Source organism: Mauremys reevesii, linkage group 10 (assembly GCF_016161935.1).
Source record: "Mauremys reevesii isolate NIE-2019 linkage group 10, ASM1616193v1, whole genome shotgun sequence".
NCBI classification, from domain to species: domain Eukaryota; kingdom Metazoa; phylum Chordata; order Testudines; family Geoemydidae; genus Mauremys; species Mauremys reevesii.
Window position 1 is genome coordinate 58,888,917 of NC_052632.1, and position 23,454 is coordinate 58,912,370.

The following is a 23,454-nucleotide window of genomic DNA, read 5'->3' on the forward strand; positions in this document are numbered from 1 at the left end:
CAGAGTGATTAATTAGGCCCTATATGTTGTCATCAAAGAAATGCACAGAGATTTCTCCAAAGTATTGTTTGACTAAAGATGATAAATTTTAATTTTCAGATGACTGATATAATGCTATTAATAATTCAATGTGTTTTAAGAATAATTTTTGTAATTCCTAAGTGAGTGAGTGAATTAGGTTTCTTAAACTGAAGCAAACTTCAGCTGTGATGTAATCCAAATGTAAGATCTCATTTAAAAACTGCAGTACAGAATTCCCATAGAAATGCCATTGATGAACACTACATGTTCTTGTTCCTATGTGAAACTCTTCAAAAGTTAATTTCTGGGTTTCATCTTTATCTTGGGCATTACTGAAACTTGTTACATTGCCTCTAATAGTACTTCTATTCCCTTGAACATTCAAGGCCTTTTCAGTAATGGTGACTGTTCCTCTAGATAAAGTTACCTTCCAAAGCCCATTAACTTCTTATGAAATGGCAAGTATGGCGTGATGTGTTTCCTCCCTCTTGGAGTTGAGTGAAAGTCCTTATTGGCCTCTGCATGAAGGTCCAAGTTCTACTCTGGTTTATAATGTGCTATTACTGCTAGGCTGTTTTCTGACCATGATGCTTCAGTTTCCTTTGGAAAACAGTGGTGGACGCTGAAGGTGTTTCCACAATGTTTTAATTCAGAGTTAAATATTTATTCTTCATTTATTTAAAAACATTTAAAAATGTAACATAATTGTTTACATTCTTCTTCCCCATAGTGCTTGTTCCTTTCCAAGTTCTATGTTGTTGAAATAGGTGTAACAATGGACTAGGTGAATTAACAGATATTCCACATCTCTAACTTCGGATTTTCTTTTACATCATTGTTTGAATGATTCCTTCTTTCCTTTTCAGTTGTGTGTCTTGCCTGAGAGTTAAACCCACCACTATTTTTATATCTAAAACTAGAGCAATACTTAGAGCATGTTTTACTTTATTTTGCTTTAATTCTTTTAGCAGACAGATGATGCAGCACAGACTGACGGCCAGCAACAGACACAATCCTCTGAAAACACAGAAAACAAATCACAGCCGAAACGGCTGCATGTCTCAAATATACCCTTCAGATTTCGAGATCCAGATCTCAGACAAATGTTTGGGGTAAGTACTATATTTTAGTTTGCATGCTTATTATTGTCACATTTTAAAAGAAGCATTACCTTTACATTATAGGCAGAGCTAGCAGCAATACCTAAAGTTAAGATTACATAATGCTTTCCATTGTAAGACCCTTTTCCCCACCCCCATTACTCATAACTAATTGCCTGACTTGCTTATCCTACTTTTAAGGAGAAACAATACTATATTACTTTACAGAGCTATAATGTGATGGTAGATCTCCACAATATCATATCTTTTTGTACTCTAAGAAAACAAGTAATTAATACTGGCTTAATTTATTACACACTTACATACTCTCTCTTGTAAAGTCTTCTGTTCACCTTGAATTCCACACTAGTGGTTGTGGATCTTTAAAAGCATAGCAGTAAAAAATAGGCATTACTTGGCCTAACAACTGCATTATTATTAGCCTCCTTTCACAAAGAATTGTACATAGGCAGATGATACTCCAGTACTGGACCTGCTTTTTCCCCCCACCTATTCATATAATATTAATAATATAAATAACTCACAGATACCCTTATGTTGGAGCAGGATATTGTATTAGATTTTGAACCTGCGATTATTTTATGTGGGTATGAAAATGTTATCGATACACACACACACACACACATATATATTTATATTTTGTATGAGTTTTATTTAATATATGATAGAATCCCACAATAACAGAGTCCCATTAAAAAACAAAAAGGCACAAAATATGTCAAGTAATTGACTTAAATTAATTATTATTATAATGAATTTATTATAATGAATTTATCTTCTATTTTTTTTAACAGTCTTATGCAGCAGAAGTATCTACTTAAATATGTACTAAGAACCGAATCCTGACATGATAGTGGGGAAAAAGGGATATTTTCACATAAACATATCGGAATTGCCCTAGCAACTCTCCCCCCACCAAATACAAAGGTGTATCTGATGCCATGAATTTCAGAGCACAAAGCTGTAAAGCATCTGATGACGTATGAGAACTCCCTAGGATAAATATGTTAATTAGTTAAAATTAAATTTAAATAAAACAACTCAGAAAACAGGTGGATTCTGTTTCTAAATGCACAAAATGCAAGAGTTGTTTTGTGGGTGTTAAAATCCAGCTGTAAACAAACTAAAGTTACTTTGTGTTATTCATTCCAAGTTTTTAGGATTCAGAAAACTCAAATAAATCATACTTTCAAATTGGAAGATGGCAGGAATTCCCCAGCTTCCATACAACTTGGTAACAGTAACACTATTGGAGCTATAGCTGCATTAAGCGTCCCACTTGCAAGCTGAGACAAAAAGATTCCTAAAAAGCCCAGTAAACTCAGTTTTTCAGTTGTTCATTACTAAACCAACCTGGACAGTGCAGAGAAATCTGAGTTTCTAAACCAATGGGAAATTCAAATTCCTATCATTGTAAATTCTAGTGAAGTTTCTGAAATGAAGCCTGATATTGAAACCATCCTTTGCACCTTGATCCTGTTATGAACATGATTTCTTCTTAGGCGCATGAGTTGAGGAGAGCAGGCTTGTTTACTAGTTTGGGTTTTGCTTTTCCAACTTCACCTGGCTTTATATATACACCAATTATAGTTTAAACATTAGACAATTGTCTGCTTATAAGCTAACAATAGCGGTTAACACATTTTGTTACTTGAAGGATAAATGTAACTGAGGGAGTAAGGCAAAGGATAACAAGAGTGTGCTGATTTTTCTAAAAAGTTAAAACGATAAAAGGAACTGTATCTTTCTTGTCATGGATGTGTTTAACATATCTAACATACTTAGTAGACTGGAGTAGAATCTAATTTCTGTAGTATATTATACACTACAAATTATTCTGCTTCTGCCTGCATTGTTTTGTCTTTCCATTGTAGTATATTGTTTGTCACATACATTGCCTCACCAGAGTTACACTGCTTCACATGACATGTTAGTGACACATGAAATAGCAGAACATGACACATTGAGTGATGTACTGGAAAGTGTCACATCATAAAACGTGTCGCATCAAAAAATGTTCTGTCTTATCCATACTAAATACTGCCCAGGGTTAGCATTCATTCCCTTTACCAAAGCAGGTATAGTGAAATGTCTTTCTTTGGGACAGAACCTGTGCATTTTTGCATGTTTGGACAGTGTTGATGGCTATGATAACACCAATAATAATAGTAATTATTGGTGTACGGTTTATTCCAACGCAGATGTACGGTTTATTCCAACGCACAAATAACAGTTTCACTAAATTAGGACAGGGCTTGTTTGGGAAAAACTCAGCACTGGTGGAAGTGTCTGTCTTTATCTTCTTTGAGGGGGCACTGGAAGCTGTGGTGTATCCTTTTAGAAGATATGGGTGAAATACTGGCTCCACTGAAATCAATAACAGAATTCCCATTTGATTTTTAAATAAAGCCTGGATTTCACCCTGCATCTTTACTCACAGCCAGAAAAAGCTGTAGCAAATATGTCCTTATTCCTCTTCATTTCACTGGGGGAAACTAGAACAAGACCAAGGGGCTAATATTCTTCTGAGGATGAGTGGGAGGTGATAATCACCTTTAAATGCAACATTTAATACCTGTCTGGTGGGTGGTGATTGCTGCACTCCAAGGGGAGTTGCACAGTGGGATATTAACTATACTGAAACATCATTATAAGAGGACTGAAAAGCCATTGAAAAGTATGTAAAATGTTGAGACTTTCATTTCACGGTGATATGCAGTTGTTGTAGCAGCCATATTGGTCCCGGGTTATTAGAGAGACAAAGTGGGTGAGGTAACGTCTTTTATTGGACCAACCTCTTATGGTGAGAAAGATAAGCTTTTAAGCTCATACAGAGCTCTTTTTCAGGCCTGAAGAAGAGCTCTGTGTATGGTCACAAACTTGTCTCTCTTACCAACAGAAGTTGGTCCAATAAAAGATATTACCTCACCAACTTTTCTCTTTAACATCACCGTGATATGAGTTTAACCATAGCGTGGTTCACAGTCAGCAGCTGCTACTATATTTTAATTGCTGTTATTGATTATGCAGAATGGTAGTGGTGCAGTTTTAGCTGTGTATCAAGCTCATCACAACATGCTTTTGATTCAGCTACTCTTCATTTTGTCATATTTTATTGCTTGACTGCCTGTAGTTTAATATCTTTATATATATGAGGTACTAAACCTTCTAATACTATGAAATATCTTTGCTACATCTCTGTTATGATGTTTTCAGATTTTCTTATGTTCATGTGACTTTTCTATTTCTTTTCAGCAATTTGGTAAAATCTTAGATGTTGAAATTATTTTTAATGAGCGAGGCTCAAAGGTAAGCAGTTTAATTCACCAGAAGAATCAGTTAATTGATTTTTAGTATTTGATAAGATTAAGAGAAAACAACTGCACTGGTGTAATAAATGCATCTTACAAATCCACTTGAATGGAAACACCTTTTGAAGCCTTTTGTCAGTTTCCCAAACAGCAAGAAATTCAGTGGACTCATTTTAAATCCTTTGAAAGGAAAAATTATAACTACTATAAACTGTCAAAGTTCAATGGGAATTTTGCTTTCTGCTTTTAAATATAATCATATATTGTCTAGGCTGATTCCTTATCCTTCAGTGATAATTACCTTACTCGTTTTATAAAATGAGTCATATTTGCAGAAAAATAAGCAGATCATTTGCTAGAATAGGTATTTTCTGCTATTGAAATGAAAGTTGGTAATATAATCTAATATATCCTCTTGAGTAATTACTCAATAAAATATGTGATTATTCCAGATTATTGATGTGCAGATGTTTTCCTGGTTAGTTAAAAACTTCAATGCACCAACCCTTTGAATACAATTTATTTTAGTATCTCCACCGATAAAGACAATGTACTGTATTGTAAATTTATTTTAGTTCTCCTGAAAGTTACTTTGCTTTAAATTTATAGCCTGATTTATTGGGTACTTAAGAAATAAAAAAAATAAGATTGTTATGCTTACATAATTTACATTAAATGGTGCAAAACAGTCATTTTCCCAGTAAATCTTACCCATATCAGCTGCACTATAATTTTCTATGTTTATGTCATATGCATGGTAACTCTCCTCCCCTTATGTCAGACTCATTCTAATCTTTGTCCCCCTATATATTTGACTTGTAATAATTCTTCCCCTCCTACATGTGATTCGGTATTAATGATGGAAGCCTTTTTCTCTTTTAGTATGTCAGATACATTACAATCCTTCTGTAATCCCTGTCCTAATGTGTCAGCATTTTCAATTCTAAATTTAAAACAGTCACCTTTTCTTCCATATAAAATGATGCAATCATTATACTCCAAAACCTGTTTGAGTTGCTTTGTCATTCATAAACTGCCATCCCCCTCACCCAGTTAGAATATTTACTGCCTATTCTGTAAACAACAAAGATGCTGGGGAATGGTATGACTCAAAAGTTTGGTGATGTTAAGCCAATACAGGAATGTAGGGCCTTTTAACTTTAGGTTGCCAGTTCAAATTGGGCTCAAGTTGGCAGTGGCTGAAATCTGTTATACTTATCTGATGGCTGTTCAGGAATCTTTGTGAAAGAAACTGGTTGTCTAAGACTTGTTCCTAGCAGCTAGATTTAAAATTTCAGAACAAACAGCACAATAGGCATCTTTGTTTGGTGATTTCAGTAGTAAGTTCAAGGCTTGAATGGGTGTGGTCAGTATATTTACCCTCTCAACCTAAGGGCTTTTATACATTGGACATTTTTTGTACCAATATATCTGCACCAATGCAGAACCTTATTGGATGGGTGCTGCACCAGCTCAAGTCAGCTTTTACACTGGTGCAGCATGTCTACAGCAGGGGTTGACGTCTGTGCCATGCAAACCTTCCACTGTCCTACACTATAAAAAAGCTCTTAGAGAGGGTCACACAAGGCTCAGTTTCCTTAGCACCCTCTCTGTCCCTGATTAAAAGAGTAGATGCCAGTAATGCGGTTAACAAGCACATCAAATCACCTTTTGCATTTGACAGGAATTGAGCATGAGTACTTCTGTAAATTACAGCTTACATGACATGAAACAATTCAAATCCAGAAAACACGAGTACTAATGCAGATAAACAGAGACTAGCAATTTGCCTCCAAAGCAAAGCTCAAACTGCCCACCACCCCCAATTTACAGTAACTCCTCACTTAAAGTCATCCCAGTTAATGTTGTTTCATTGTTACATTGCTGATCAATTAGAGAACATACTCATTTAAAGTTGTGCAATGCTCCACTCTTACGTTGTTTGGCTGCCTGCTTTCTCCACAGCTGGCAGCCTCCCTACGCGCGCCTCCTGCCTGCCAGCAGAGTCCGCGGATCAGCACCTTCCCCCTCCAGCCGGGGCAATCAGCTGGCTTTCGGCGTTTAGGAGGCAGGAAGGAGTGGGGAGGAGCGAGGACTTGGCACGCAGGCTACCCCTCCCTCCCCTGCCTCCTGAACACTGCAAACCAGCTGCTTGCCCCAGGTAGGAGGCAGGGGGGAAGAAGAGGGAGCCTGCATGCTGAGTCCTCGCTCCTCCCCCCTCCCTCCTCCCTCCTTAACGCTGCAAGCCAGCTGATTGCCCTGGGCAAGAGGGAGAGGGGAGGAGTGAGGACGCAGCATGCAAAGTAAAGGAGGAGGAGGTGGGGGGGAGAAGAGGCGGATCAAGGGTGGCGGTTTGGGGGAAGGGGTGGTGCCCCTGCCCGCGGCAAAGTCAGTGCCTGTACTTGCAAGAACAGCAAGAGGAGCGGCCAGACAATCCATCCTCTTCCACTCTCTGACTCCACCACCTCAACCAAGCTTCATACTCAGCAGTGATGATTGTAGTATTAAATTGTTTGTTCAAAACTTATACCTGTATTAAATTGCTTGTTTAAAATTGTTTAAAATGTATATGATGCCTTTTTTCTGGCAAAAAATAAATTCCCTGGAACCTAACTCCTCCCATTTACATTAATTCTTATGGGGAAATTGGATTCGCTTAACATCGTTTCACTTAAAGTCGCATTATTCAGGAACATAACTACAACGTTAAGTGAGGAGGTACTGATGTGCTTTGCCATAAAGTGGAAACATAAGCTCAGAGAAGGCAAGCTGAGGGAACTCACAAGTTTCCCACTCCAGTCCTGTGAGGGCAATTCAGTTTATATCAGTCAGAAGCAGACTCATTGTAACATTGCTCTGGCATTTTAACCTTGAACATGCTTCCTTAGCTAACCGGTTGAGGCTCTGGATGTCAGTAACTGTCCACAGCTGCTGCAAATTGCTTTTGTCCTTTAGTGACAATTGCAGAACTGCTAAGGTAAGATTTTACTCTAGAGATGTAAAAGTACTCTAACAACAATGAACACCATTTTTCTGTATTTGTAAATCATTTAATGATTTTACAAACATGTATGTGCTCATTTGTCCATAAGATAAGGCCTGTTAGCCCTTCCAAACAAACAAAAACTCCCAACCATCTCCCCAGTCGAAAACAAGACTATGCATTGCCATGTAAAACTTGGTTAACAGTCAAGTACAGGTTTTTTGTTGTTGTTGTTTTTTGTTTGTTTGTTTTTCCCTTCAGTGTCCTTTAATGTATCTGAGCACTTGACAGCTCATATTATGGATTACCACAATAATAAATATTTGTTTAGTTGCAGTTATGCTGAGTGTGGAATGTACATAGATATGTAAAAGTATGTGCATGCTTCTGTGTGTGAGAGAGAGAGCTCTATGCACCTGATGAATAAAAGTTATTATCCGATAAAGTTTCTGTAAATTAAAATAGGAGTGTAAAAATGTATATAAAAGCTTTGTTTAAGTAATGTTAATGAATGAGAAAAAAATAAATGTAAGGAATTCAAAATGACAGCTTCCACACATTCCTAAATGTATGGATATTTTGTCGTTAGTTAGCTTGTAGCTCCACCTTAATATTAACTAAAGGTGCTTTTTTTCTTTGATATTTTATTTTGGGTGTTTCTTTTATTCCCATTATTTAAAAAAAAATCTGGAATGCACACTAGTGCTACGAGCAAATGGGCTTACTCAGGAGACTGTTTTTAGAATTCTAGGTCATAATTAACAGTCCAAGAACTCATACCAAATTTTCAGTTCTTGCCACTCAGGGAAGATAGTTGACTATTCTGCTTGGAGGAGAGAGGTGAAGAAACAGTTAGACAATATTAGAGTAACTTACACTATTATGTGAACTTTAGGTCACTGGTTCAGTGGCTGCAGTGATAAGGTTCTGCTAAGGAATTTTCTCAGTGGCACTTGGAATTTAAGAGTTTGTTTACAGAGCTATTCCAACATGGGAGATGTAATGGGTGGGTAAATAGCAATTGAAAGTAGCCAATATGTTGTTTGAGAATTAATTAGAGGAGGATGGAAAATTGCACTCATACATTACTGCTATACGCACATGTACATACACACACTTCCCTACATAATGCACAAGAATAGATAAATCTATGGCTTGAATAGATAAAAGGATTACCAATCTCCACTTTTAAAAGATAATTTTCAATAGTTTCTTAATGTTTTTTCACACATTAATTCACAATTTTGGCTTTGTGTGTGTGATATTCTGAATGGTTTGTGTTTGTTCCTGTTTAGGTAAAAGTGTTTTTTCGGGTTGAATATGCCTCCCCCCCCCAAAAAAAAAAACCCTTAACATTCTGCCCCTCTCCTTTCCTAATCCATAGACCCTTTTTGCTAATACAGGACACGTGGTGATAGGTTAGATTGCTGGGAAGGAGTTACTGAGTTGGATAGACATTGACTGCAAAATTAAACAATGGACAGGACCAGGCAGAGAGGGAGAAGGTGACTAAGTTATGCATAGAAGCAGTGTTGCCACAGAGACTCCGTGTTTCACTCAGAAATAATGTTACCCTGGTTGAGGAAGTGGATGCAGCTTTAGTTAGCAGAATTATAGATACATATTTTTATATCAAGATTGGCTTTATAAAGTTTGTCCTTCACGGTTTATGTCATGTGTTATTAACACAGTGGTGGTGACCTGGCCAGAGGCAGAGGTGTGTGGAAGTATAACGTCTCTTGCTTGAGGTGCCTAAAGTCATGTCTATGCTACAGCGTCACAGCTACGGTGCTGCCACTGTGCGCGATAGTGCCATAGTGTAGACACTTCTTACATTGATGGACTGTTTTTTCTGATCGATGTAGTTAATCCACCTCTCCAAGAGGTGTTAGCTAGCTGCATCTACAGTATGAGTTAAGTTGACCTAACTGTGTCACACCCCTGAGAGACAGACAGTTATATTGATCTAATTTTTAGGTGTAGACCAGGCCTAACAAAGATGAGCACTGCACAAAAAAAGTTGTTCTGAGAATACTTTGTGAATGAGGATGAAAATTGTGTGTGGCTGGGACAGGATTTCTTTTATGTACAGCAGAAGAACTTGGAATGGGAACAGTCCTTAACAAAGGATCATGTATGTTTTGCACATGCTTGTTGATTTGAAACACTAAGCATGATTAATGCTTTTCTATTGGGATAATTGGCCTTAAATTATAGAAGGTGACAAGCAAAAGCAATGCATTGGCAATATTTGAATTGTTTCAAAGGGTTGGAGTACATTTTCTGATCATGATATATAAATGTTTGTTTTGTTTTTTAAATAATGAAATGTCATTTTTAAAGTTATTGTAGCAACAATGTCAGTGGTAGATGAAGCATTTTAATTTTTCCAAGTTTAAAATCATATTTATCTGCTTTAGCATAACAAAAAAAGAATGCTAGCAAGCTTGGAAATCTTTGTTTAGTCTAAGAATATTAAGTGCTTAGAATAGTCAAAGAACTAATATGCAGCAGAAAAGACATACACGTCTTCCTTTGGTGTTGAAGTATTTAGTGGTTAGTTTTTTTCATGATAATATCTCAAAGTTACATAACCCTATCCCACTAACATGGGAGTAGGTAGAGTAAACAGTCTCAGTTGCATGTACTATATGTCAAAAATAATACTGATATGAAGCAGTTAAACTTATTCAAAATGTTTGCATTTTTATTACTTTATCAAAGTTTCTTTCTATTCACATCATGTGATTTTGTTTGATCTTTTGAAAACCAGAAAGTTTATGCTTAGTTATAAAAGTACCACTTTTGTTGGTGGTTTTCTTTTCTTTTCTTTTTTTTCTTTTCTTTTTTTTTGTTTTGTTTTTTTTGTTTTTATAAAAAAATAAGTAAAGGCTATACAGTTTGACAAAAGTTTAAATAACCCTAGTGTTGCATGGGAAAAATGTTTCTTACAATCACAACAGCATGACTAAGTAGGCAATGTTTTAGAGTATATTGGCATTCAGTGTTGAATTTTGTGCCCACGTTTTTTTTATTTTGTTGAGACTATCTGCATGTCATTAAAAAGTGGTCCACTTTCTTTTCTCATTATTTCATTTTTTCTATGTGAAGACACTGTAAATTTGATTTTGATTTCATTTTTTTGTTAGATTTATTTTCCTCTGTAGTGACATTGAGAAAGGTATCTTTGGTATCATTCTTTGAATTCTTCAGGGGGTGTTATCTAACTGATGAAAGAGAAAAAAAAACTTGTTCACATTTGTCGCTTATTTATTGCACATCTCAGTATGATTATAATTTTTCTAATTTGCATGTTACAGAAATGAAGCAAGAACAAGAAAATATTAAATTAAAGCGAGAGAACATAAGCAAACAAGTGGTCATTGACTGAAATAATAATGTGCATGTTGTTTTCCCCCCTTCTCCCTCCTGCATGCAGGGATTTGGTTTCGTAACTTTCGAAAATAGTGCTGATGCGGACAGGGCGAGGGAGAAATTACACGGCACCGTGGTAGAGGGCCGTAAAATCGAGGTGCATGTTCAAAATATTTTCCTTTTCATCTTTTTTATAAATGTCTGCTTCACTCTCATTTGTTGTTTCAGATGCATCATTGGTGTCTTTTGTGTGCTCCCCTTTCCCCTTCCCATTGTTTATATATATATATTTATATATAAAGAGATAATCTGGCCTTACTTGGGTTTTTTTTATTATTATTTCTTTTGTGATTATTTATTATTATTATTATCATTATTGCTCTGAGGTGGATGACAGAAATGAGACAAAATGAAAGCTTTAATATTTTGAAGTTATTATTTTTATATGTTTTGTAAATCAATGGGTGCAGTAAATTCCAAAAAAAAAAAATCAAAAACTAAAACAAAACTGTGAGACAGACAAAACAAAAACAAACAAAAGGTCGGTTTTTTTTCTTTTTGATGCCGGGTTGATGTGGGATCCACAGTGGCTTTCAAAATAACTCAGATTGGGAGATTGTAGCATCCAAAAGATATAAAAAGTGACAAAAGAAAAACAAAAGAACCACCACCAAATCAATTGGTTTGAAAGTTTCATTTCAGAGTAACCACCAGGCTAGTTTTCCTGGTTGGCCTGATCCATCCATCCCCATCAGAAAACAAACCCAAATGTTTTTGGTACCACTGGGTCCCCTTCAACACTGCCTCAGAGTCATATTTGTTAGAATAAAAAAAAAGAGAGAGAGAAAGAAAAAATACCAATTGAAAATGCTGTCGTCTTTTGAGTAAGATGTTGCATATTTTGCCTTTTCATTTTCCCCCTTCGACGGTAGCGCTTAGGGCCCTCACCAAACTCTCAGTAACCATGGTAACTGTATACATACCCATGCTGGCGATGGTGCTGAATGGTAAGTGGAGAAGTCCATCTGCCGTTTCACGTATTTAGCGCTGATATACCACGTGAATTTTTTTGACTTGTTGTATTAAGTTTTCTTGATGCTATATTTTTTTCTATATTGGTACGCCTGTAATTGAGTGTACGTTTTAAGCAAGCCTGGGAGGCACTGATTGGATTGAGGATATGACTTCGTGCACATCTTACTCAGATTGTTAACTCCATATTGTGTTAAATAATGCACCCTCTTTTTATCCTTTTGTTAGCTGTGATTTTAAAGCTTGAATGATTTTGTTAATTCTTGCAATGAAAAAGGCTCTTGTTCCAAGTGTTGAATGCTAGATGTTGCTTTTCCAATGGTACTTCTCTTCTAAAGGGTTATGTTGCACACTGCTAAAATTTGTTTGTCCCTTTTTTTGACATTTTATTTGTTTCCTTGTACCTTGTCTCTTCCCCCTCTACTCCACTGCATGTTCCTTCATATAAAAGATATTTTTTTTGAAATATTTATTGTTTCAGTGTTATCATGGAATATAAGCATGCTCTTAAATTTTAAATTATGCAGTACCTTTTTAATTTGCTTTTAATGTGTCTTTATTAAAGTTTAAATGATATGATGTTGCTTTATTGAAATGATTTGTAAGTTTAAATGGTTATGAAAGTAAATGTAATTATATATAGTATGATTTTGTTATGCACCTACTGCCTTTTAAAAATTAAATTGCATTTTATTTTTATATGACTAATAGCAGTAATAATGCATGCATTTAATAGTACCACAGACTTTCTCTATAACATTTACTAATTTAATTTTCTATGTGCATAGGTAAATAACGCGACAGCACGTGTAATGACAAATAAAAAGACAGTCAACCCTTATACGAATGGTAAGTGCGTGAGCTTTTGATCCTTTCTTTTACTGTCAAATACTAGAATACATGTAAGCCCTAATGTTGCAAGCTGCTCCCTGTGGGTGGACTTCTGCAATTGCATGCAGTCCTAATGACTTTCTGTGGCCCCCTAAAGGGTTTCATGGGGCCATCCTCACAGAGTTCATTGCAGGATTGAGGCCAATTGTTGGGCAAACTGATGCACTTGGGCAGAGATCTGTTGACTTCAATGTGGCTCCTTGTAGGCACATCATTCTATTTGTATGCAACGAGTTGCAGGATCAGAACCTCAATGATGAACTATAGTAGCAATACGTAAACTGATGCTGCATGTACCAGAGAATATACTTGCTAGGATGTGATTATTCTGGCTTTGTGCAGTGTTAGTATAGCAATGAATGAACTAATCATACGGACAATTTTGCCCTGGCTGATGTACTTGCAGGGAAGGTAGGAAGGATGCTCCCTCTGTCAAGCATGAGCTGCTCTTTGGTATTATCATAATACAGCTTACTTCAGGATTGTTTCTGTTGTCTGTTCCACAATTTGTTGAGAGTAGAGAGTAAATCATAATTGTTTTATGGTTCCCCCTTTTCTATACAGGAATCTAATTAGGAAATCACCTAAAAATGATGTCATTGCTGTTAATTTAACAAATGGGTACAATATTGTAGACTAATGACAGAAGAGTCATGTGTAGAAATGCGGGGAAGGGTGTTCTGGGCAGTGCTTTTCAAAGAGATTTCCCCCTCAATCCCTTTTCCAGTGCTTAATTCAGCAGTTTTGCCAAAAAAGATTATTTACTGTGAGTTATTTCAAATCATTAACACCTTTCAACTACAAAAATTAGCACATAAATGGATTTAGTGACAATAATTATTTGTTCTGTTTGGCTTGGATACTTGTGCTATAACCATTTGCTTTCCAAACTAATATCTTTGTTCCTATTTGCCCATCAAAAAATACAAATGAAAACTGAACATGTATGATCAATAAAAGCAGGTTGCCACAACTGGCTGAGACACTCCTCAGTGCTGAAATACAATGGAACTTATTTTCCACATTTGAGAGCTCATTATTGAGATTTTGCTAAAAAGTGGGGCAAACAGAAGTAAGCTGTTTATTTTTTTACTGAACGTGTCATACTCCCCCCCCCATCCATAAAAATAAAATAACTGTTCTCAATTTGCCATATAATTATTGACCTATTTATAATACTCTGGGAAGGACTAGTCTGAAATTCCTCAGGTTCTTCTAGAAATTTTTCTTACTTTTTTTTTTTAATTCATGTGAATATGTGTCTGTCCAAGTGATGAAAATGGAAAGCTTCCTTCATTGTTGCTGATCTTTATATAAAATGTCATCCCAGTGAATCAAGCCAGACAGGCACAAGGCTTGACTGGGTCATACAATAACATTTTCTTCTAACAATAAGTTGGAATATTTTATATACATGTGAAGATTTCACTCTTCTCTTCAATATGTTGTATGACAGAGGGGATAAAAGAAGGTTTGTTATAAATGATTTTGTGCATATTTAAATTAATCTTACTACAAAGGCTAAGGAACAGGGGTTTCTCTATTAAGCATCAAATATCAAATCCAACCTTAGTGATGATGATGCTTGAAAAGGAACCTCAGTCTTCTTATGAATATTATCATGTGTTTTAGGGACAAGTTTACTTCAGTGTCACACAGAGTAGGTGTTACCTTGCTTTTTAGTATTGTCATTTTTTTACACCTGAAATGTAGGCTCCTGAAATGGTGTTGATAAAAGCATTTCCCACATAATTTGAAGCTTTTTCATGAACTTCTTGTCTTGTGTTCCTCATTTTTAATCTTTTCTCCGGTTGGGAAGAATCAGCAATCAGACATGTAAGCCCACATAATGACCTAGTTTGTAGTACTTGTTCAAAGTATCACACACAGCCCGCTGACGGGTGTGTGTGGGGGCAATTGCCATGGGGCCCAAGTGATTTAAAAGGCCCCAGGGGCCCCCAGCTGCTGCCGGCAGCACAGCAGGGCTAAGGCAGACTTCCTGCCCACCCTCGCTCCGCTCCACACTGCTCCCAAAAGTGGGCAGCACATCCCTGAGGCCCCTGGGGAGGGGGTCTCCATGCGCTGCCCCTGCCTTGAGTGCCAACTCCACAGATCCCATTGGCCGGGAACTGCAGGCAGTGGCGTATGGAGACCCCCTGGGGCCCCTGCCTAGGAACTGCTGCCAGAGGGCTGTGCCAGTCGCTTTTGGGAGCTGCCCGAGGTAAACACTGACCTCTGACCCCCTCCTACACCCCAACCCCCTACCATAGCCTAGAGCCCTCATTTCACATCCAAACTCCCTCCCAGAGCCCTCCCCCGGACCCCCTCAGCACCCAAACTCCCTCCCTGCACCCTCTCCCATACCTCAACCCCCTGCCCCAGCCTGGTGAAAGTGAGTGAGAGTGGGGGAGAACAAGTGACAGAGGGAGGAGGGATGGAGTGAGCAGTGGGCAGAGCCTCAGAGAAGGGGTGGGATGGGGCGTGGTCTCAGGAAAGGGGCAGGGTAGAGGGTGGGCCAACAGTCTTTGGATTTGTGCGATTAGACAGTTGGCAACCCTACTGGGCGGGCATGTCGAAGCCATGGCCGTTCCCGGAGAGCACTCCCAGCAGTGCAGCCAGCAGCTTGCTGGGCACGAGCAACGGAGCCAGCAGCATATGGGGCTAGATTTTTAAGTGTATGAGTCTCTAAATGGTAGGTATAACATAGTCACAGCACACATAGTTTTGTCTTTTGTATACTTATATCAGGTATTTGGGAGGTTGCATTTCTAAAAAAAACTATGATGTGCTGTATTTTATGTTTCACCCTTCCCGGTAGTTTGTTACCAGAGATTATATAATGAACGCACTACTCACACACTGAGCAGATACTAAAACAGAATAAACCTGTATTTCTAACAGATATGCAAATGCATTTTTGTTTCTATAAGGGGGTTCTTTATGAGTTAGGAGCTTTTGGAAATAAAAGCTTGAAAAATTCCTCAAATGGTTAATTACTCAAGAAATATATAATTGCTACCACAACTGGTCATGCGAGTTTATGCTAGCAGATAGATGGATTTTTGTTACTTACCTTGTGCTTGTCATCTCTTTTGGAAATATAGCTGCTTTTTAATTGTGAGTTACCTGCCTGTAAGGAACGTGCACTAGACTGGCAAAGTGACTTTCAGACATCTTTAGATTTTCTAGCCTATCATGCCTCATATTTAAGTCCAGGAACGTTTATTCTTCAGTCTAATGCTTGTTTTATAATTTAAGGCACTAGACCAAAGCCTATGGGCTTATGGGGCACACAGGCTTGCATAAGTGGTATGAGAGTTGGGGCTTCAGCTGTGACCAAGGAACATGTAGCACAAGTCAGGACAGGGATATACAGAGGTGCTGCAAAACTCACCTTTGCATTGCCTTGTTATTGGCACTTCTGTATGCTGAGCTAGTTCCTAAGAATCCGAAACCACAGCCAAACATCAACTCAGTGAAGCGGTATCCTTGCCACATCCCTTTCCTCCAGCCATACTAAGTATGCAAACAGCAAAGAGGACAGATATTGTAAGAACCTCTATGCCACTAAGGTATCCCCTTACAATGGGGTGATCCTGTCGTGGCTAGTTATGCCAACTGTACAGCCAGAATCTACTGGCAACATGGAGCAAAGCAGATGCACCACACTAGCATATCTGGCCTTAGAAGTGGAAAATGTCCTTTGATGTTATGTCCATCTTCCTGCCAAAGCAGGACAGCTCCCTACAGTGCACTTAACCTATATTTCTTTGGATGACTATATAGATTTATTTTTTCCACAGTTGCGGCTTTTAGAGTTTCAACATGAGAGGAGATTAGTGTTGTGACAATAAGGCAAATGCATCAAATTATACTCACTGGGGAGAATTTGCCTCATCCAACTGCTAAACCAGGGTTCTTTGGCAGTTCCTTGCTCCTATCATGCTTGATTAACCCACACAGTTATGGGCCAATACGTACTTCATTGACAAGATAAAGTAAAGTTTAATGACTGTTATTTTCAAGATGAATGTAGTCTTTCCTGTCTTAGCTTCCAAAAGTTCGATGGTACAGCCATCAGAATGGGACTGGGGAGGAAATGAAATAAGGGGGCACGACTTTCAGCTGTGAGCATCGATCTGCATCTCCCAGGATTTTTTTTTCTGACAAATTGAGTAGCCATTAGTGTTAGTTCAAATCTGAGCAGTATGTGCAGAGACTGAAGGATCTGAAATCCACTCAAATCATACACATTTTGGACTGCACTGCTCAGGGATCTTCAAGGAGAAAATTTGGTGCAACACAGTCAAAATACCCTTCAGTAGCACTTAAAACCAAGGTGTTCATGAAAATTCACAAGAAAAAAATCATTAGTCACTATGGCTTGACCAATTTCCAGCTTAGGTAATTACATTCTGGATATTTAAGGCTTATGTTATTTTCCCTGGAAGTGTAGATAACACATAATATTGTTCTTTACTCTCTGTTCTATCTTATCAATGAATTGTTTTTATAGAAGAGCGCCCATCATTTGGGCTCTGACATTGATGAGTTGCTGTTTTCTGAAAAACACTTATTGTGTCTCATGCCAGAGATGGCTACATTTCAATCTTAGATGAAGGGCATTCCAATATGTTATAGTTCAGGGATGAGCTTCACCTGTGATCTCTATAACTCTCTCTGTTGGCACTTCTTTCAAGTGTGAGGGTACTTATTTCAAGTGCAGTTTGCATACACTTCTCTGAGAGTGGAATTGAGTGGTTCACTCCACCTTTAAACTGGATCACCCGAGCTACAGCACTCCCTGTTTACCAACCATATTTACCTCCATCTTGCCCAAACATATTTATCTCCAGAGGGTCCATCTGGATTTCATCTCTGTTATGGAATCCTTTCCAGGAGCTGTGATCAGCTAGTAAAAGCAGTGTTCAAAAGAGAGTATGAATTATTTATCCATAGAACACTGGAAGGAAAGAGAATGAGTTAAAAATAACAAACGCCTACATGCATAATGTCTTAGCTAAAAATTAACCTTTCCTTGACAGGTTAACTCAGGCTTCTGCTTAACTCAGGCACCACCCCCCTACACACACGCACTCCCCCTAAGCACTGAGGCTGGGTGAGGCAGGATGCCTCCTGCAACTGCTGCCCCTTGGACAGCCCCACCCCCACAAGTCTGTGTGCGTGCCTGTCATATTTTATCCAATTCAAACTACCTTTTTCTGACCTGGGACTCTGACCCTGGTTTTAATTGGTTTATGGATTTCTTCAGAGGGGATCTGAAGCAGTCTGTAAATAATGGCTTCCTTGTATTATCTATATGAGCAGCAGGCAATTGCATACAACCATTGCTTTGGCCTATTGCAGGACTTAACTCCTAGAAACCTTTTATGCATCAGTAAAATAACCACAAAACCCATAGATTATATATAGACATAATTATCTGTCTATCTACCTATCTAATCTTAGAATCATAGAAGATTAGGGTTGGAAGAGACCTCAGGAGGTCATCTAGTCCAACCCCCTGCTCAAAGCAGGACCAACACCAACTAAATCATCCCAGCCAGAGCTGTGTCAAGCCATGCCTTAAAAACCTTTAAGGATGGAGATTCCACCACCTCCCTAGGTAACCCAATCCAGTGCTTCACCACCCTCCTAGAGAAATAGTGTTTCCTAATATCCAACCTAGACCTCTCCCACTGCAACTTGAGACTGTTGCATGTGTCTGTCTGTCTATCTATCTAATCTAATTAATAAAAATTAATACAGATAATTCCCATGTTCCTCACACCATATATAGGCCCCACTCCTGCTCAAAAATGAAAACAATGGCAAATCCGTAGTTGACTCCAGTGATGCAGGATCAGGATCAGAGTTTTTAAGTACAGCATTTTCAGATGAAAGGTCTTATACAAATATGAAATACCACTCTATGCATACAGATTTGTTTAGGATTTCCTCCATTTTTCTGCTGCCTCTGGAAACCTGGGTTCTAAGTAGTCTCATGTCCCAAGTGAAATGGCTTTAGTGTACTAAGAATAACTCAAGAGAAGATGGGAGTGTGAGGGGGAACCTTTCACATAGCTTGTCACACTTTTTAAATAATTTTCAGTCTTTGCTGAGGCAAGGCTTTAAATAGATATGTTCTCACATCTCGGGATTGAACTGCAGTAGAAAAGCTGTGTTGGGAAGCTTAAGTGGCTTCTGCCTACAATGCACTGTTTACTGGCTTGAGCCAATGCTTACCAGTCTGTGTTTTATGAGCATTAGAATTCACAAAATATACCCCCACTCCTGGAAAAAAAAGCCAATATTTTATACAATCCTCAGTTCCCACCATTTATATTTCATGGTGACACAGCCAGACCACTGCATACTTAAACAGTTTAATCATTTCTTCTAAGTATCTAAATACTGCAATCAGACAGCTACGTACAGCTTCCACTAAAACTACAGTATCCTGAAGAAACAGCTTCATATTCCCATTTTCTTTATAGACATCTAATATTTATTAATATTACTTATAATTATAATATTATCTTAATCCTTTTTCTGCTGTTGTTTGTTTTTTTGCTGTAGGCTGGAAATTAAATCCAGTTGTCGGTGCAGTTTATAGTCCAGAATTCTATGCAGGTAAGAGTACCATTATACTTGTTAATTTTATCTTGCTTTTGTTGTTGTTGAAAGTGTACAAAGTGTTTTGAGTATGAGTTCATTTATCTCACATTACCTGCCAATCATTAAAATGTTTGTAAATGAAGGTTTTTACCAATAACCTGAGCAAATTAAAATTTACCCTTACAATACATTCAAGTATATGACTGTTATTTGATATTACATAATAGATAATATAATTCTCTGTGAAATGCACACTAATGTGTAGGCTTTTATTTTATATATATATAAAAGTGAATGCGCTGATATATATATATATATATATCAGCATATTCACTTTTGCCTAAGGAGTAGTTGAGACCAACACCTAATAGTAAAACAGGAAAATATAACCATAATCATTTTATTTCTTTTAAATATTAGTTTTAAAGTTTTTTTCAATGTTTTGTTTGTAAGTTTTTTGTGTGCGCAATTTTAGACCGATTTGGGAAAATGACAATTGACTCAGGGCTCTTGACGGGGTGTTACTCCATTATTTAAGTTATTTAGGATCATAGCAGTTAAAAGGGAGCACACCTATTTGTTCATGAAGTATAACCCACTGCCAGTGTAGGATAAGATCCCCCAAACTGAGGATGCATGTCGTCTTAAACTGATACTTCATTTATTTTGGGCCAGCTGGCATGAAGGAATTATTTCACTTTTCAGATTCAGTGTTTTACTAGTGTTTAAACAATTTTTTTTCCAGTTAGAGTGGAAAAAAAGCTTTAGCAAATGGAATATCTTAATATATTCTTTGGCAATTTCTTTACAAGTAGAAGTACAGATTAATATGTGCAACTGTATTTATCTGAAAGTCACAGATTCCAAAAGGTGCATCTAATCCTAAAATAACTTAAATCTTTTTAATGTTATACCTGTGGAATTCACCTTTTACCTATCGAATCTACAGCGTGGCCAAGTTCTGCCCTTGGGTACATGGGCTCATATCTCACTGGAGTCAATGGGATTGTGCCTGCATCCATCTGAATGAATTGGGCCACAATCAGTAACATCTAGAAAAAGTACTGAGAACCTGTAACACTTAGGTTTGCCAACTTTCTAATCACAGAAAACCAAACAGGCCTGTCCCACCCCTTTTCCGAGGCCCTGCCCCCAATCACTCCATCCCCCCCTCCCCCCGTTGCTCACTCTCTCCCACCCTCATTCACTTTCACCGGGCTGGGGCAGGGACTTGCGGTATGCGGGGGGGGGGGGTGCAGACTCGGGTGTGGGGCTGGGGATGAGGGGCTTGGGGTGCAGGAAGGGTTGAGGAAAGTGCAGGCTCCGGGAGGGAGTTTGGGTGTGAGAGGGGACTCCAGGCTGGGGCAGGGGGTTGGGATGTGGGAGAAGGTTCGGGGGGTGGGGTCCCGGTGGTACTTAGTGCGGCTCCTGGGAAGCAGCCACCAGGTCTCTGCAGCCCCTAGACACATGGGTGGCCAGGGAAGCTCCGCATGCTGCCCTTGCACCCACAGGTGCCACCTCCGCAGCTCCTGATGGTCGCGGTTCACAGCCAATGGGAGCTGTGGAACCAGCCCTTGGGGCGGGAGCAGCGTGCAGATCCTTCCTTGCTGCCCATGCATCTAGGGGTTGCAGGGACCTGGCAGCCACTTCCAGGAGCCACGTGGAGCTAGAGTAGGCAGGGAGCCCCGTTGTGTCACCAGCGGTGCCAACTGTAGCCGCCAGGGTCCCTTTTTGACCAGGCATTCCGGCTGAAAACTGGACACCTGGCAACCATAATAACACTTAAACTCCAGTTAAGGTCTGGTCTAAAGCCCACTGAAGTTAGAGTCTCTCCATTGACTTTGAATCAGGCCCTCAAAGCACAGCTGATGGCAATTCTGAAGAGACTATCTGTTGAAAGTGAGCAGTTGAACTGCAAAAGGCAATCAGACACTGTGTATTTAAAAGCAGCAAAGAGTCCTGTAGCACCTTATCATGCTCCAATACGTCTTTTAGTCTATAAGGTGCCACAGGACTCTTTGCTGCTTTTACAGATCCAGACTAATACGGCTACCCCTCTGATACTTGTGTATTTAAAAGATTCCAGTTGGTATTGAAATCATGTAAGTCTTTTGTAGGCCCCTAAGCCATACATGCATCTCATGCTAAACTAGTTTAAGTAGCTCCATCCCTATCTTTCCATGTGTCTGTTTTTACATGTTTTTGTGTGTATATGAGGTGCTAAAAAGCTTTTTCATTTTTTTCTAAACCAGAAAAGTAGATACTACTACTATTCAGCTAATTAAAACATTGCAGGACATGTTTATTTCATATTCTTTAAAAATTAACTTTGAGCTAAGGCCAAAAATGGAATGTTTCATCTCAAAGGGAGATACATAGCTGTCACTATAATATGATTACTAGCAGCAAATGCTATAATATATGTATTGTGACAAAGTTCCTCCTCTACCTTGGTGGGTTGTGCACTTATTGGCTGATTTGCTCGCCTCACAGATTCACCGTATGGGTTGGGAAACAGCCCAGAGACCTTACCCTCTGGTAGAAGCCACAGTCCAGGTCAATTCCTTCTGTGTTTGATCAGGAGTTGGGAGGTTTGGGGGGAACCCGGGCCTGCCCTCTACTCTGGGTTCCAGCCCAGGGCCCTGTGGACCATAGCTATCTAGAGTGCCTCCTGGAACAACTGCGCGACAGCTACAACTCCCTGGGCTACTTCCCCATGGCCTCCTCCCAACACCTTCTTTGTCCTCACCACCAGACCTTCCTCCTGATGTCTGATAATGCTTGTATTTATCAGTCCTCCAGCAGTATGCCTATTCACTCTCAGCTTCTTGCATGCCTCTTGCTCCCAGTTCCTCTCACACTCTTCCTCTCCTCTGGCTCTCTTTGGCCTGACTGGAGTGAGCCCTTTTATAGCATCAGAGGAGCTTTAATTAGAGTCAGGTTAATTGGAGTCAGGTGTGCTCATTACCCTGGAGCAGCCCCTGCTTTGGTCACTCAGGGAACAGAAAACTGCTTATCCATTGGCCAGTATATCTCCCTTCTACTACTCTGCTGTTCCCAACTGGCCTGGGTCTATCACAGTATATAAATGAGAAGACAGCAACAGTCAAACTTTTTTTGGGGAAAACAAAGATGTTGAACAAGAGCAATTTTAAATACCTATATTGAAGTCAAAGGAAGCTGCCTGGGCACTAAATTTGGACTATAGAGTGTTAATAAGTATTAAAGAGATTGGTGGAGTGGACCATTGTGGTATTAAAATAGCACTGAAATGTGTAAAGGTATTTAAATCGCTAATTCCTAGCTTAATTCTTAATTTAATTCAATGGAATTAAGTTACTTTAGCTCTACTGTAAGCGTAGGCAGGATTTATTTCCCAGTTTTGTATGTGTCTATAAGTTAAAACAGAGAATGTGACATTGATCTGGTTTATATATTTAGCCAACCAACCCTGAACCTTCATGAATTAGGAAGTCAGAGTCATTAGTCGTTTTATATAAATGACTTTGTGTTAATGACAAATATCATAATATTCTCATAGTGCAATTATCGATTTTTCTCAAGCTTATGTAGAATTAACAACCTGGCTTCTAATTGTCTCACAGACTAGGGCATGAAGAGTTCACATATTTTGTAAATTAAAATCAATATTTTCAATCTCTCCTAAAGGTAATTTTCCTAATTTAGTGGACATTTCCCTAACATTTATTTTGTCTTTTAATTATAAAATGGCAGGTTATTGATTTTTGTGTATAACCTCTTCAAGTCCCAAGTGCATTTTTATTGCCAACACAGGGAGGTGTTTGCCCCTCTTAATGAGAAGCTTTAATTACCATTAGAACAGTATTAATTTAGTTTTATGAATTATGACATGTTGCCTACTACATTCTAAAAAGCTCTTATCAAGACACTTCATTTTTTTATTTTTATCTGAAATTTTATTTCTTTCATACATACAGGCATTTTTTTTAAAACTGCACATCCAACTCCTATGTTGTTAGTGCCTTTAAAATACTGAATGAACAATAATGTTTCCCACAGACGTATTATTTTTATTTAAAAAAGAATTACATTGAGATCTCCTAATGTAATAGAAAACGAA

At 38.4% G+C, this 23,454-nt stretch overlaps 1 protein-coding gene across 48 annotated transcripts in view; it reads left to right on the top strand.

The window, feature by feature from the left end:
• The window catches only part of RBFOX1 (RNA binding fox-1 homolog 1), a 2,636,561-nt gene that overhangs the window by 2,488,061 nt on the left and 125,046 nt on the right, over nucleotides 1-23,454 (top strand). For all 48 annotated transcript variants that reach the window (XM_039490574.1, XM_039490577.1, XM_039490576.1 and 45 more), the window contains 5 exons: nucleotides 990-1,133; nucleotides 4,398-4,451; nucleotides 10,876-10,968; nucleotides 12,632-12,692; nucleotides 19,314-19,367. In XM_039490574.1, the coding sequence (XP_039346508.1) occupies nucleotides 990-1,133; nucleotides 4,398-4,451; nucleotides 10,876-10,968; nucleotides 12,632-12,692; nucleotides 19,314-19,367 (406 nt within the window). The remainder of the gene's footprint in view (nucleotides 1-989; nucleotides 1,134-4,397; nucleotides 4,452-10,875; nucleotides 10,969-12,631; nucleotides 12,693-19,313; nucleotides 19,368-23,454) is intronic.